Source organism: Nanorana parkeri, unplaced genomic scaffold (genome assembly GCF_000935625.1).
Source record: "Nanorana parkeri isolate BGI_ZX_2015 unplaced genomic scaffold, ASM93562v1 scaffold362, whole genome shotgun sequence".
NCBI classification, from domain to species: domain Eukaryota; kingdom Metazoa; phylum Chordata; class Amphibia; order Anura; family Dicroglossidae; genus Nanorana; species Nanorana parkeri.
Window position 1 is genome coordinate 1,126,400 of NW_017306630.1, and position 17,223 is coordinate 1,143,622.

The window sequence follows — 17,223 nt, forward strand, 5'->3', positions numbered from 1 at the left end:
CACACTCCTCTCCTGCACCTATCGCCCCTATCATACCCTCCACACTTCTCTCCCGCACATATTGCCCCCATCATACTCTCCACACTCCTCTCCTGCACCTATCGCCCCTATCATACCCTCCACACTTCTCTCCCGCACATATTGCCCCCATCATACTCTCCACACTCCTCTCCTGCACCTATCGCCCCTATCATACCCTCCACACTTCTCTCCCGCACATATTGCCCCCATCATACTCTCCACACTCCTCTCCTGCACCTATCGCCCCTATCATACCCTCCACACTTCTCTCCCGCACATATTGCCCCCATCATACTCTCCACACTCCTCTCCTGCACATATTGCCCCTTGTCATACCCTACTCCTGTACTACAATTTGCAGATACAAACATACAAAAAAAGCCTCTGAATTGTTTTCGTTATGCTCACACTTAGGCGTGAAAGGAGCCTTAATCATATCTGGGAAATCAACACTTACATACAGTTTATGACATCATTATAATCCATGGTATTGTTTCTCTAGAAAACATACATATGATGGAAAGCCCCAGTTTCAGTTTCGCTTTTTGCTTGTGACTAGGCAGGGGTGAAGTTGGGAGATCTCCTCAGCTCTTCATCAGTGACAGAGCTAAGCTGTTTGAGGTTCGTCTGCTGGACTTCACAGAAACCCTAAAGGGCCCCTTTGCTGCACTTTCCATTTAGGTAAAAAGAAAACCAATCCTTCTGGTTTAAAAAGGCTGACAAGGAAACTGAGATCTAGTGTGACTGAAGACTGAGCTGGGTGACACACACTGCAGAATTAAGAATCCGCAAATACTGAACGCTGAGGTCAGGTGAGTCTTAGCACAGACATCGCTACAATGACCCCGTCAAGTTCCCAAATTTCTTTGCAATCTACGTTATATTTTCCTCTATTCAACTATTATTTTATACGTGAACCTTTCCTGAGAGAGATTCTGTAAATACTCTTTTACCGTCTTGCTTCAGTACTTTGAATGCAGATAAAGATGTCTGACTTTACTGATAAACATTTTTGTTCCGGGTTGGTGACTCAAACAGCAGTGAACACAGTTGGCCAGATAACTAACATCTTCTGCAGATAGCAATGATTGCCCCCATGCAATGACACTCAACTCAGGAGTTAAGTCTTAAAAATACATTCAAGTACCTGAACTATTAACAAAAATGTACCTTATTTGTGTATCACTGAGCTGTAGATACTAAATCTCTGACTTGGTGCTGACACTGTCCTTCCTTCTGGAGGGTGGCTACGTTTGTTCCCCATGGTCACCGTGTGTGTTGTAAAGTAGCCACCGCTCCGAGCTCACTCCTCTGATGGATTACAATCTCAATTCAAATTAGTAAACTAAACGTGAGATTTTAGTCCATCACGGGAGTGAGCTTGGAAGGGTGACTACTTTGCAACACACACAATGACCATGGGGAACAAGTGTAGCCACCCTCCATAAGGAAGGACAGTGTCAGCGTGAATTCAGAGATGATTTGAAGATCTACAGCTGAGTGACACACAAATAAGCTAATTTGTTTTGTTATTAGTTAAGGTACTTGCATGTATTTGTAAGATTTAAGAGTTTAGTGTCACTTTAAGCTGCCTGTTATGCCAATCCTGTGGCTTCAAGTGTGTTACGGACATTGAACAAGAATGACAATCCGGAAAGTTGGGGAAAGGTCGGAAGGTCTTATTTGTGTATGTGTTCATTGCAAAGAATGCAAAGCATTGATGCAAGTGTTACAGCATTACAGGCCTGCAGCTAGAACTTGTAAATGAGAAGTCAGCGAAGGCAGTCTCCATATTCACAACTTCACAAAACGTGATGATGAACGCACGCCGCAGCATCATCACCTGCTGTGTTTGTGAATGGGTGAGCACACACGAGCTGGGGACACAACATCAGTGCTGGTGTCAAAGTTAGCTGCAGCATATGGGGTCGGTGGGGAAGTATGGTGGAAGCTGTTCAAAAAGACATAACTAAGGACACGTACCCTGTTTCCCTGAAAATAAGACCTACCCCGAAAATAAGACCTAGTACTATTTTTGGGAATTTCTAAAATATAAGACCTACCCCGAAAATAAGACCTAGTTGTGACAATTCCCAGGGCCGGTGGTGGCATAAGGGGGAACTTGAAGAGCCGCGGGAGAGGCAGGAGAGAATCAGCGGTGCCAACGAACCCAGCGCTAGAGGAGGCGAGGCGGCACTGGAGGGAGCAGAGCTGCATAAGCCGATGCCTCCTCTATAGCGCCGTCTCCTGTCACAGGAGGAGTGATACCAAATGTGCTCCGCCTGTGAGGAATCGATAGTGAAAGTGCACTTCGCTCATTCTGGCCAGCGATTGGTTAGCAAAATGCTCTTGTAAAGGTACGGCACCCCTGATCACCATATTTTTGTACATGAATAAGTGTAGATTGTTGTACATTAAAAAGAAAAATAAGACCTACCCCGAAAATAAGACCTAGTGTGTTTTTTTGAGCCAAATAAAATATAAGACAGTGTCTTATTTTCGGGGAAACACGGTACACACGGGTGCAAATACAAGTGTATCGGTTTACAGAGTAAAATACGCTTGTATTTGCAGCACCCGGGAGCCCCAGCTGTTGTATTTTCTGTCAATAAGCTTAAATCAACAGAAATCTCTGTACGCAGGTTTACGCATGTAAAACACAGATACTGGTATTTACACATACAGAAATACAGCTATATATCATGCCGTATGCCTATACTCCCTTATTTGTGCTCATGTGCATGAGCCCTATATGTCAAATTTCTATGTTGATTGATTAAAGAAAACCTAGCTGCATTGTAGAGGTAAGGCCCGAATAACACATCTACAGACATTAAACCATGGCGCCTGGAGTTCAGCCTATTCACATTTATGCTTTGTGTTAACATTCATACCTATTGTATGCGTGTTTTACCAGTGACATTTATTGTTAATGGAACCCCAAGGCACTGCACAGGAGCTGTTAACCTAGGGTAGTAGACCACAGGGACGTGCATTCATGGGAGGCAGAGCTTTTTCTGATCGGCTTGTAACAGGTTACACAGCAGGGAAAGCCTCTCAGGCAGCGCTGCATCCAGCTTTTGACAGGTAGTTAGGTTACACAGCAGCAGGCTTCCCCACTGCTTCTGTAACCTAAGGCCCGGTTCCCACCTGGGCGTTTTTCCGCATGTTCGTACTCGCGGAAAAACGCTCAAACAGGGAATTGCTATTATTTTCAATGTGCATGGTACCCATCTGGGCGTTTTTTCCGCGAGTACGAACGCGTGGGAAACCGCCCTACGCCCAAAGAAGTACATGTACTTCTTTGGGGCGTTTTGGTCGGGCGTTTCCATTGGGATACAGCCAAGTAGCCCTCAGAAACGCGGTAAAAACGTGCGACAAACGCACATATTCAATACGCCAAGTGTGAACACAGCCTAACATAGTGAGGCAAGAGCTGTCACACCCTCTACTCTGTGTTAGAGCCGTGAGCTCTGTGGATGGTTTGGACCAATGGCAAAGCGCCATTGGTATAAGCTGTACAATCAAAAAAAGAAAAAACACTGAGGCCATCTATCTCAATGCCTCAGCAGTGACGAGCAAGGGAGGCTCCTCCCTACTCTTCCCTTCCTCCTCCCTCCTCAAACTAGCTTGGTGACCGGGTTGGGGGAGGGGGGGGCTTCAGTGGGCTGGGGGCGGGACTGGGGAATGCCTCAACCAAATCCGGAGGTACACCACGTAACTGGTACACCACAATACATTGTTATTTTATCCCTAAACATATGCATCCCACAACCAGAAATATCATTTTACAATTACCCTACAAAAATGTGCTTTCTACAGCTGAAAGCCTTATTTTCTCATTATATTTTAGCGTGTTACCCTTCACTTCCTTCCTGTTCTCCACAATAGACGCCTCACTAAAACTCACAGATATCACCACCTTGAGGCTAGAGCCATTTTAAAGTGACTCCATCACTAACACTACAGGGTCACTTTTATCCAAAAGCTTACCTGTAAAAAAAGCAGGAGTATAGTTTCCGGCGGCATTTGTGTATTGCAAAAAGCCAACACAGGTGCTGCATGGTGTGTGTAGAATACTTGCTCCCCTCAACCAGCCGCTTTCGTTCCTCCTGCTGAGTCTTACGTCAGTACAGGAGGAGGAGAGGAACCAAAGTGGCCGGTGAGATGAGCAAGTATTTGACTCATCCAGCATTGGGTGGGGAGCAAAGATACAGCGGCTTCCCAATATACAGGCTGTGGGAAATGTAAGTATATTACAGATGGCCTATTGGGTAAAAGTGATCAGTTTACTTATTTCTTTACAGGGACAGCTTTTAATTACATTTGCCAAACGAGTCTTTAAAAAGCAATAACTTTCTAAACTTGACTATTAGAGCTAAAATACCTCTAAAATAGACATAATAATGTAACTGCTGTAAATATAACAAGTGCTGTAACCTAATTCGATTCCTGAGGTAATGCCTTTAACAAGGTAAAATAAGCTATTTTCTCTAAGTACAAGCAAATATTGCAAAGAATTAAGCCTAATGTTGACAAAGAAGCTGCTGCTGCTGACTCTTGCATAATCTAATGACACTGTCAGATTGTCCTATGTTTACCCTGCTCTTGGTGAAGTCACAGACCTCATGACTTATTGGGTACATACGGTCACATATTTTCCATTCAGCCACGCAGGCTAACAGTGTGGATGAACGATTCTCCTGCTGCGTACAGAATACCTGAACAGTGCTAGCAGCTGACTATGTACAAGCACTGTTCGACCATTGCACTATATAGGTATTGTTTCATGGAAAAGAGGTTGTGCAATCAGATTGTAATGTAGGTGGTCGACTTTCTACCACAGTTTCCAAATGTACCCATTATGCAGGGCAAAGTAAGAGGTTCCCTTGATAGATTCTTTGCAGCTGATGATGATACTTACCCGCCCTGCGCTCCCATTACTCTGTGTTTCTCCAAGTAACCCTGGTCACTGCCTCCCATGGTACAGCACTCCACTCTCCCAGTGTTGCATTGTGGGAGAAAAGGAAGATACTCACACGATCCCTCCTGTGTAGGGGCACATGACTTGGCTTTAGGTTTAGAGAGTGGGGAAGGTACAAATCAACAGTGGAGTAGGGAGCAGTGTGGTCTATCAAATGAGCCTATTACTTCGCCTTTATAGACAGGTTATCTTTAAAGGGTATCGGAACAAAAAACAAACAAAGATTTAGGGGTCTATGTATAAATGTTTTCATTTAATAACCTTTACCCAAGATTCACCCATTGCAGCTTTGCAGCTTACCAGTCTGTAGATGTTGTGGCTGCATTTGTTTACTGTTTCAGACTTTTTTTGTCCTTTATTCTCACCTGGTGATTCTGCCAGTAGCATACTGCCAGTCCTATGATGACAACGCTTACTCACCCTTCTGTATCAGGACAACAGAAACCAGATAAGACTAAGGACCCCAACCCTCTCCTATTGTCCTAAACATATAGGGTGTGGTTCTGTATTTCTTAGATTACAATATAACTTATAACAGTCAGCACAAGCAGGGAGCACAGGAAGTTATCAGCTCAGAAGGTTTCTGGCAGGATCAACAGGTTTGTTTTTTAAACCTATCAAACAGATATAAGAACATTTTCAAATATGGCAAATATAACAGGCCAAAAGGGACTAAATAAGAGAATTTTAGGGGTTACATACACTTTAATCACTACCTGCTGTAGTTTCTGGACTCTCCCACTCCTCTGGGTGGCCCAGGACCATGGCGGATGCTGTCAGGAAGGAAAGCTGAAGAATGTCCATTCCCTGATCTACTCTATAATCACTGAAGCAGGAAGCATAGTGATCTCAGCACTTCCTGCTTCAGCGCTATCAGAAACCTGGCTGAAGTGTCGGTTACACAGGTGATACAGCACAGTCCTGTGCTTTATCATCTGCAGTGGAGGGCAGGAGAAACATCAGGGATCCCATGATGGACCCCTGATTTCTCTATAAACAGAACCTATCACCTCCCAATGCTATTATATAAGAGGGTTTAAGCCCCCTTGTGATAGCATAAAAGTTAAGTGGAAAAAAAATACAAAAGTGTTAAAAAATAAATAAAGAATAAATAATTTAAAAGCAACACGCCAAATTAATTCTTTGTCCAAAAATTCAGACTTTAAAGTGGACCTTTACCCACTTTTACTAAAAATCACATCAGCATTCAGCTCTGCATGATGATATAAAATTATCTTACATTCATTAGTTAAACAAACATGTTTTTTATTTACTTACAAATAGAGTCCATCTACTTCCTGGTCCAGTTCTGGCACAAATGATGTAATATGCCAAAGCATTGCATCCTGGGAAGGTTACATCAGCAGAGCATTGCTGGGAAGTCTCATCTGTAATCTCATGAGATCTCAGGGAAAGGCATTTTCCTCCCCTGAGATGATGTGCATGGTCACATGTGCCAGAGTCCAAGGAAGTAAATGGAGCGCTAGTAATCTGCCCTTAGTTAACATGGCCAATGTCAGAAGACTGGGGAAGAAAAGAGAAATAAGGAATGCAAACAATACAAAGCCGGCAATTATCTAGAAATATGTGTTTGTAGATTGTCATTACTAAACATTTGTAAAGGTGTGTTTGTTGTTATTTTAAAGATATGGGTAAAGGTCCGCTGTAACGTGTGAAATTTGTTTTTTAAATGTTCCGGTCCTGAGGGAGTTAAGATGTGATTTTTAAAATGAGCAGTGCGTTGTCCACAGCAACTGCATTCCAGCTCCCATCTTACTGTTGGTTTGAAAGACAAGGAATATGACTGGTTGCCCTGGGTAATGAACACAGTTTTCTGTTATCCAGTTTTATAAATAGATTGTTATAAGAGCAGCTAGAAATATGTAGACTCATTCCCATAGTAATTAGTGACAGTGTGCTTCCTAAACACAACTGATAATTCATAAAACATGAGGTTTAACAGATTACTAAAGGCTGGAGTTTTGTAGATCCATTTTATTTTGCTATATATATTGAACATAGGCACATAAATGCATTTTTTAAAAATGTTCAGAAACACAAGTTTGGTGTCTATCAGCGCAGCCGCGGGTTCCTGTGCACTGCTACCCCAAACTTCCAGCAAGATGTGCATACTAAACCAGTAAAGAAAAGTCACATGATCTCTGTCTTTAGGACTTCATGTCCCATCAGTTATTGTGCCACTGCATGCACACCCAGTTAGCAGATGCGAGGATGATGCCTGCACCGCAGAGGCAGTCCGACAGGACAGTAAAAAGAAGACCCTCCTATTCCCCGCTGTCAGTCACTTGTCTCGTAGGAGGAGAAAAGACATGCTATCGCACCCTATCACTGACGTGCACAGGCAGCATGTTCAGGTATTGCTGTAGTCCTATTCATGGGAGTGCGCAAGTAAGAGTGGCTCCATTGAACTGTGTAAGCCAAGGAGCCACCCTTACAATGGAAGTCGGGAGCAGCAGTAAAGGGACAGAATGAAATACAATGCAGAAGATGCAGACAACTATGCAAGTTTAATTTTCAACATCTAATATATGAAAAAAAAACATTATAACACTTTTAAGTGGCCTTACCTTAAAATTCTTACTTCAGAAAGTGCAACTGAATCCCAAACTTTTGTTTTTGTATGATTAGAGTGGAGAGGTATTAAAAGGCCTGTCAGGTTTCTATTGCCGTCTGTGACCCGTTAGGGAGATTCACCGTCTCTATTTGTTCTGGTGACCCTGCTGACCACCAGAATCTTCCTCTCTTTGGAGTGCAGGGAAATCCCCCAATGCGACAAAGATGGCAAAGGCCCCCCCCCATCCCAGCTACTTGCCTAGGCCTAGATTGTAAGCCCTCAGGGGCAGGGCTCTCCTTACCATCTTTTCTTGAATTGTATTGTGATTGTAATGTCTACCTTATATTGTAAAGCGCTGCGCAAACTGTTGGCGCTATATAAATCCTGAATAATAATAATAATAATAAGCAGTCTGGATGACATTGTCTCTGATTACTTTGCTGAAGAGGTGTTGTTGGTTTTAATCAACAGTGAGATGAGGATCAAAAAAATCACTATTGTCCACATTGTATAAAGCAAAGCTTTATCATTTGATGTTAGCATTTCACTAAATACAAATTAATTTTATAGATGGAGCTGCGGAGTTACCAGTGGGAAGTGATTATGCCAGCTTTGGAGGGCAAGAATATCATCATCTGGCTCCCAACAGGGAGTGGAAAAACTAGAGCAGCCATGTATGTGGCAATGAGGCACCTGGAAATGAGACCGCATGCCAAAGTAGCCATGATTGTGAACAAGGTAACTATGATTCCACATTCTGTAGTGTATGGTAGACTACTTATAGGTCCAAGACGTAACTCTGGCAGTTAAAGGGAATGCATAGTGGTTTTGTGTATATTTACTTTCTTGCTTTATTATGACATCAAAATAATTTTTTTTAATGTTTTTCTTTTTCATTTAAGTCTGGTAAATATAAAATATTTTTTTTGTTGTCTTTTTAGTTAGAGTGGCTTATGTTCACATGTTTACCTATCTTTTCCTAACTGTGTTGTAGAAAAAGGAGAGAGGAAATCAATAATTTTCTATGAATCCAGTGCCATGGGTACAGCCCTATTCTTATCTGTAAACAAAAACTTCATATATATATATTAGGGCTGTGCAAATTAACAATTAATTTCTCGATTAATCGTTAATCTTTTTGATCGATTAACATTTTTTTGATCGAGTAAATTTTTTTGGAAGCTTTCTGCACGAGCGCCAGCCAAGGCATTGGCCTATACACATACAGCACAGCAATGAAGTAATAAAATGAACTAGGATCACACTAATCCAGCATGTTATTAATCTCACGTGCCCCACTCAAGCGGCGACCATATTGAGTGGGAACCCGTGAGATTTAAAATACATTAAAGTGACATTAAAGTCTTATTTTTTTACATATCTCTACTGCTAGCAAGCAGTAGAGATATGCAAAAACATTAAAAAAAATAAAAAAAGTTACCAAATAGGTAAAAACCTACCTGTGTCTCTGCCGCTTGCTCCCGGCTGTAGACTACAGCTTCTCGAGTGGCTGTGCAGGAGGATGTGTGCGGGCGCATGGAAGTCACTGGCGGGGAGAGGAGAGCTACTGTGTAAGTCAATGCACGCAGCCGTGAGCGTGCACGCCGGACAGACTCCCTGGGACAGGAAGAGACAGCAGTCTGCGCTGGATCAGTGACTGGCAACAGTGCTGGAGGGACTGCTGAAAACTGAAAGGAAGAAGATGATCGGATCAAGAGGCATCACTTAAGGTGAGTCCTTAAAGCAGCAGTGCTAACTGGGATTTGTATTCCTATGTATAATATACAGCACAATGTACCATCAGCTATAGAAGAATACAAATCCCAGCAATACATTATAGAGCACCATGTGTGGGAAGTGCAGGCTTACCTGAGCAGTCTTCCAGCAACTTGCTTCTGAGATTGGACCTGTCTATCAGCGGCTGTCATCACCCCACACCTGCTCCTCCTTACTACATCTCCCCCGCGTCCCTGTGCCGATCGTGGATGTGGGCGGTCGGTGAATGTGAGGGAGTGAGGAGATGCGGCGTGTGGAGCGTGGATGCGGGCGGGTCTGGCAGCGGCGAACGTGAGATTGGGAGGAGGTGCGGCGCGCAGCGTGTGTGGAGCCATGAACAGGGCCAACCAATCAGAAGCCGATTAATCGATGATTGAAAAAGTTGACAACTTTTTCAATAATCGATTATAATCGATTATGTCGATTAATTGTTGCAGCCCTAGTGCTACCTCAGTGCTACCCCAGAACACATTGGGGGACATTTATCTATTCTCTCTCACAGCAAGGCAATGTTAAACAGGAACAGTGAGACAGATTGTGTTACACATTTACCACAAATTTAGTCATAAATTCCTCCCTCAGCTGATCTAAAGTAGTAGTGGAACAGAAGAAAACTCTATTTGGGCCACGTGTTATAGCACAGATCAAGGCAAAAAAATAAATTTCATGCATCTCTGCAATACATGCACATTTCCCCGTTTCTGTCCCTTTAAACATGCTGCAAGTACAGAAAAATAACTGTTGATGTGCCAGAAATATGATATCTGCTGCATTCGAAACTCTTTGACATGACAACACAGTGTTTTACAAGAGGCATAGAGGGGTATTTTCTAAAGCTGGAGCAGACAAAATCTGGAGCTGCTGTGCATATTAACTAATCAGATTCTATCCTCAGATTGTTCGGTTAAGCTTTGAAAATAAAAGCTAGAAGCTGATTGGTTGTCATGCACTGTTCCAGATTCTGTCTAGTCTTAGTAAATTCCCACAGTTTATTTTCGGCTCTAAATTCTAATGCATGTGGTGTCAGCCCTGCCTTCTTAATTTCTGATATATTGCAGGGAATACAGACCTCTTTTCATCTTTCATCTTCAGTAATAAATCTTTTGCAGACCTTTGCAAATTTTTCACAGATGGCTGCCCAATATTCCAGGGATAAGCAATGCAAATACACTGTAACCCTGTGAAAACAGGGAAAACAGTACAATGCAGGTAATGGTTTCTGTATTATTAGGACATGCACTTAATAAAAGTCTTTATTATTGATTGCCAGGGAAACATTCCTTTCATGCACTGCTCGCTGAAATGTAATCAGTGGCTAGGCTGTAGACATTCAAGTATTTGCACAATTATAACAAGCAGGAAATGAGCTTTAAAACAAGGCATCATTAAACTCTGTAGTTGCATGTACTGTGAAGCAATTCATCCTCAAAGTTTACAGCAGAAGCACTGAGATTGTCCAGGCTCTTCCCTCAGCAGCTCAGCTTCCTCTGCTTCCCCATCCCAGAGTTCCTCCCATGATAGAAAACTTTATAGAGATGACTATTTATTGGTGGCTCTAAAGGTTCACTTCTTCCCTCAAATCTGCTAGGTGCATCTTGTACATCAGCATTTCAGCAAGGAGTTTGAGCCGCACCTTCGTGGAAAGTACAGAACTATCCCCATAAGTGGAGATACAGAGCAGAAGGGCTGCTTTGCAAACTTTGTAAAAAAAACCGATGTCATCATCTGCACTGCTCAAATCCTGTACAATGCTCTCCAGAACCCGAGTGAGGAAAAGCATGTGGAAATAACAGGTAAGAATATCTCTGAAATGAATATAAACCATGGGAACCAGCACACAATATGGCAATATATGTTACTTTAAGTAGAGCTATGAGCAAAATCAAGAAAATATATGATGCAGTCTTTTATTAACACAGTAGTTTTTGTATTTTTAAATTCCCCCCATAATTTACTTTAATTACCTAATAATCCTGCCCGTAGATCTGTTGATTTATCCTTTTCTTTAGCAGGGAGGGCCAAGAGGGAGGACCACCCACCCATGTTATATGGTTTGCCCTAACCACTAACTGTCACTTTTGCTGGCCAGCTTGGTCTGCATTTATATATGGAGAAAATATAAATAAAGGCATGTGAAATATAAAATCAATGAATATACAGAATACTATCATAGGCAAGGGTCCAAATTTCAAGTCCTGAGCTACTAACCAGGCCTTAAGAGTTACTTGCCACCAGTTGCCCCACCTAACCCCTACCCTCCCCCTGCCTCAACTCCACCAGGTCAGTGGTGTGACGCAGAGTACAGAGGCCAGCGGTGTGACGCACAGTACAGAGATCAGTAACAACACAGAGTGCAGAGATCAGTGGTGTAAGGCAGAAAGAACAGCGACTTACAATGCACAGTTGATCTGATTCAGGTGTTCTCTTCCTCTCCTGCTGGTGTTGGTGGTGGGGGGGATGCATTGATGTTCCCTCCGTGTACTGAGGTGAAGCCTCCAGCAGCCACGTTGAGCCTCCCTTCAGGTACCGCGCTGCAGAAATGTAGAGAGTACAGGAGTCAGCGGTATGACGCACAGTACAGAGAGCAGTAACAACGCAGAGTGCAGAGGTCAGTTGTTTGATGCACAGTACAGAGGCTAGCGGTGTGATGCACAGTACAGAGGTCAGCGGTATGGCGCACAGTACAGAGGTCAGTGGTGTAATGCAGGGTACAGAGGCCAGCTGTGTGACGCACAGTACAGAAGTCAGCGTTGTGACACAGAGTACAGAGGACAGTGGTGTGATGCACATTACAGAGGTTAGTAATCTAATGCACAGTACAGAGGTCAGCAGTATGACGCACAGTACAGAGGTCAGTAATGTACACACAGTGCAGAGGTCAGCGGTGTGATGCACAGTACAGAGGTTAGTAATTAACGCACAGTACAGAAGTCAGCAGTATGACGCACAGTACAGAGGTCAGTAATGTAACACAGTGCAGAGGCCAGCAGTGTGATGCAGAGTACAGAGGTCAGTAATGCACAGTACAGAGGACAGCGGTATGATGCACAGTACATGCATAGTGCATAGGTCAGTGGTATAATACAGAACAAACAGGGACTTACAGTGCACAGTTCATCTGATTCATGTGTCCTCTTCCTCTCTTGGTGGTGGGGGGGTGTAGCGATATTGTCTCCATGTTCCGAGGTGAAGCCTGCATAGGCCTTGTTGAGCCTCCCTTCAGGTCCCTCGCTGCAGAAATGTCCAGCTGGCCAATAGTAGCTGTGCAGTCTTCCTCCCACCCTATGGCAGCTGAGGTAGGCAGAGGAAGTTGCAGGTGGCCAGAGGAGCCGGAGTGAAGGGCAGACAGCCGAACTGATTCTTCTCCTCCTCCTTGGCTGCTCTGTTGCTGCAGTGGCCGGGGAGGAGAAGAGAAGGAAAGTGAAGGGAGAACTGAACGAGCAATCACCGCTGTGGAAGCCTGCCGCACCCCCACCCCCAATGAATTTCCACTCACCCCCACGCAATTTTCAATCGCCGATTGCGAGGGGGCGAGTGGAAATTTTGAGCCCTGATTATAGGTATTAATCATACTTAGCAGAATACGTTTTTAGTGAAAGCTTCAGAAATGTCATAAAAAAGATACTCCGCTCTTGTTTAGAAAAAATAAATCTGCTCCAAATTAGTTACAAGCGTAGACAACGTTCTCAGGTCCATTCCACCAAAACAAAGAACCCACAATTTATTGATTTCTGATTCAACAGAATATTTTCAAATAAAACAAATAAAAATGTTATGGCCAAAAATGATGGGACCCTTAACCTAATATTTTATTGCACAACAAGTCATTTTTGGAGATCTAAATAAGACTTCTGCACCTACCAACAGGTAGTTTGGCCCACTCTAGCTTTGTCAGGTTTGAAGGGTGACTTCTTCAGACTGCAAAGCCTAGCTCTTTCAATAGATATATTCAATTGGATTCAGATTAGGGCTCATAGAAGGCCACTTAAGAATAGTCCGACGTTCTGCTCTTATTTTGTTTTGTTTTTAGCTGTATGTTTTGGGTCTTTATCCTATTGAAGGACTCATGACCTGACACTGGGTGGTACGCTTTGCTGTAGAACTCCTTTGATAGTCTTGAGAGTTAATTGTGTCCTGCATAGATTTAAAACAGCAAAAAGTTTCCCAGCACACTCGCCAGCCAGCATGCAAAAAAGAACCTGTCCAACCACTAAGGTCAAAAGCTTTAGATACACGTCTTCTGCAGAAAATGTGAAAGCCGCACAGCCACGTCAAGGCACCTCCATATAGTGCGGTCCTAACTCTAAACTATGAGAGTCTCCATCTTGGAGCACATGGGGGCAGAAGATTAAAATGGGTGCAGGTTGCATGCTGGTTGGCGAGTGTGCTGGGAAACTTTTTGCTGTTTTACTATTTGAAGCCCTTCCACGTGCACGTTGCTGTAAAGCTGGTAACTAATTAAGGCACCCTGTGTCAGATGCAGAACGCATCCCAAAGTCTTGTCAATATTTCACAGTAGGTTCTCTTCTTTGAAAACTTAATTTTTTCCGCAATAGAGCTGATGTGATTGGCAAAAAAATAGTTTTGTCTCAGCTGTCCAAAGGACATTTTCCTGGAAGCATTGTAAATTGTCAATATGCATTTTAGCTAATTACAGTCCCACTTTTTTTTTTTTTCCTTCCAACAGTGGAGTCCTCCTGGGTCATTTTCCTTTGAGCTCACTGTCATTCAAAAATAACTGATAGCACAATCAGAAACTGATGTACCTTGACCTTGGAGTTCAGCTTATATCTCTTTGGAAGTTTTTCTTGGCTCTACCATTGCTCACTCTCATTCTGTTCTATCTGGAGTTGATTTTCCGCTTGCTGCCATGTCCAGGGAGGTTGGCTACACTCCCATGCAGCTTAAACGTCTTAATAATATTTGCAGCTGTAGTCACAGGAACATTGAGCTACTTAGGCATGGTCTTATAGCCTTTAACAATTACCTGCTGATCTATCATTTTCTTTCTGATCTCCGACAACTCTCCTTTGCTTTCTCTGGTCCATGTTTAGTGTGGTGCACATCATTTTTCTTGACCTATTCTGGTGTTTAATGTGAACAGTAAATCTAAGGCCATACAGTTTTACAAAAAGTTTTGCTACTGGAGATTATTAGCGTTAGCAACAGATTCCAACTCTGCATCGCTGAGTCACAGAGAGATCTTTGTGATCTCTCCACCAGCTCAGTGACTAAAAACATGGCACCCGCAGTTGCGGTTTTGGTGTTGGCCTCGGGTAGGGTTACCACCTTTTCTTCAAGCAAAACATTAACACTCTAGTGCAATTTTCTTTGGAGAATATACAGGAGAGAGAGAGACAGGGGGGAGAGTAAGGATAGACAGCCAGGTGGATGAGCGAGGGTAGACAGCCAGGAGAGAGAGCGAGGAGAGACCATCCAGGAGGGAGGGTGAGGAGAGACAGAAAGGAGAGAGAACATGGAGAGACAGCCAGGAGATTGTGCCCTTCAGGACTTAAATTCACTTGTGTTTCAGACACCTCCTTGCTCCAGTGTCCCTCTGTGTCCCGTGCTTCCTCCATACACTCAAGCTGGAAAACCAGGACCCCATGGTTGCCCCTGTCCTGTCCGCTGACATTCAGGCCAGCTGAAACCCAGACACAGCACATAAAGGACACAAAGCCCGGACTGTCCGGGTGAATCCCGGACGGGTGGCAACACTACACTCGGGATGACACCCTGTGCAATACATCGATTTCAGAGTGATGAATAAGGTGATGGCCAACGAGTAGGTAAATCTCTCAGTAGCAAAGAGATTTAATTACGTATGTTCTCTGGGCTAACTTAAGTTCCTATCCTATATCTGTAGGATTTTTTTGCATTGTGCTGCTGTCATATGAATGGCTTATTAGTAACTTACAATAATAAGCAGATGTAACAGTTTACCCAGTAAGTGTATGTTATGTCAAATTTTCAGCGAGAGTGGAGTTTTCTGTTAAAAACCCCCCCATTTCAGATCAAATGAGACAGCATGGATTAAAGGACACTTACAGGGCTATTCACAAAAGGGTGAAGAGTTTGGGGAAAGCAGAAGAAGTGAACAATCTAGGACTACATAGCTGATTTGGAAAAAGTCTCCAATTCACCTCACTTTCCAGTTCAGCTATTTTGGCCTAGATTGTTCACTTCTCCTGTTTTCTCCAAACTCTTCACCCTTTTGTGAATAACCCTGTTATAGTCACAATTGGCTTAAGATGTACCAGTGCTTCTTAAGGAAATTATTTGGTAGAGATATTTACGCAGAGTGAGAATGAGATATAAATAAGTTTACCTTCTAATGGTTGCACATTCATGAATGAAATAGCAAAAAATATAACAGCCAAGCATGTTGAATGAGAAAACCATATCCCATGTCTAAATAAATGCTATATTGACAACAAGTGAAAAACAGGTCGGGTAATAAACTGTTTCCTCCATGATAAGGAGATACACTATTACTGTAGTTTTGATTACTGCTTTTAATGAGCAATGAATGCTATGGTATCACCTGTATGATTAGGCGCTTCTTAATTAAAATTATTATTGTTTCCTGCAGATTTTACTCTGTTAATAATAGATGAGTGCCACCACACCCAGAAAGATGCAATTTATAACAAGGTGATGCAAATCTATCTTGAGAAAAAGCTCAAACATGAAAGGAATCTTCCACAAATTCTGGGACTCACTGCATCCCCTGGGACCGGTGGAGCTAGCAGCTTCGAGGATGCTGAGGATCACATTTTACAGGTGAGATTAAGACAAAAAAACCTCAGCGCACTAACCAGTTTTATATACAAAAATTCGATATCGGCTCTACAAGTTTAAACAGAGTCCCGGCGGCAAAAGTCGCCGGGAGTCTGTTTAAACAGCCCCGATGCTGGCGACGTACACTGTACGTCGTCAGTCACGAAGGGGTTAAAGGGTATATAGACCCTAACAGTTAACTACTAACATTTGGTCTGTTAAATATAGCACTGAAAGTGTTTTGTTTTATCTGCAAAATAAGTGCAAAAATACCTATTGACCCTTCCAGAAATCTTGTCAGCTGATAGATAACTTCCTGTGATCTCTGCTTGTTCTGCATTCATAAGTTACATTGTTCCCAGCTGTTGATGAAGACTACAGAAACCCCCCTCAACCTCTATTTTATGGAGAAGAGCAGAGGGGGAGGTTATTGTAATCCTGTCCTAGGGTGACAATGCTGCTTTTCTATATATACAGTAGGGTGAGTGAGCATTGCCACCACAGGAAGTGTGTTACCGGCAGGATCAACAACTCACCTCCCCTCCCGCCTCCTGTTACTATGGACGCGGCCGGGAGGGGAGGTGAGTCACAGGACCCGCCCCCTCACTGTGAAGCCCGTCGGCAGTGCGGGGCCCTGGTGTTCGAACACCGGGACCCTGCACTGCCCCATATTGCAGGACCGGACCGCACTGAGACAGTTGGGGACCACTGTGCTAAACCACTTGCTGTCCTCAAAGCTGAGTCTGTGACCGTTTAGAAACCAGGACTGTTCTGAGGGATGTGTTTTTTCGAGTCACAATATTTCATTGGGGCTACATTAGTTTTCTTAGTGTATCTGTTACTTTTATATTTTTCAGATTTGTGCTAATCTGGACACATGGAAGATAATGTCAGCTAAGGTCAACATTGAAGATCTAGAAGCTAAAGCCAAGCAACCCAACAAACAATATGACTTGGTTCCAGAAAGGGATAAGGTAATTATCTTTTGCATTCATTATAACCTGCAGTATCTTATTAAATTATAGTGACTTTACATAAGCCATTGATTTGGAGGATTATACTATCTTTGGTCAATGGTCTGTGCTGT

General features: G+C 43.1%; 1 protein-coding gene across 1 annotated transcript in view; it reads left to right on the forward strand.

The window, feature by feature from the left end:
* The first annotated feature begins 800 nt into the window (after nucleotides 1–800).
* Nucleotides 801–17,223, forward strand: part of DHX58 (DExH-box helicase 58) — a 45,724-nt gene continuing 29,301 nt past the window's right edge. Inside the window, exons 1-5 of the mRNA XM_018558833.1 lie at nucleotides 801–833; nucleotides 8,151–8,318; nucleotides 10,945–11,149; nucleotides 15,949–16,139; nucleotides 16,994–17,110. Of these exons, the coding sequence (XP_018414335.1) occupies nucleotides 8,151–8,318; nucleotides 10,945–11,149; nucleotides 15,949–16,139; nucleotides 16,994–17,110 (681 nt within the window). The 5' untranslated portion in view covers nucleotides 801–833. The remainder of the gene's footprint in view (nucleotides 834–8,150; nucleotides 8,319–10,944; nucleotides 11,150–15,948; nucleotides 16,140–16,993; nucleotides 17,111–17,223) is intronic.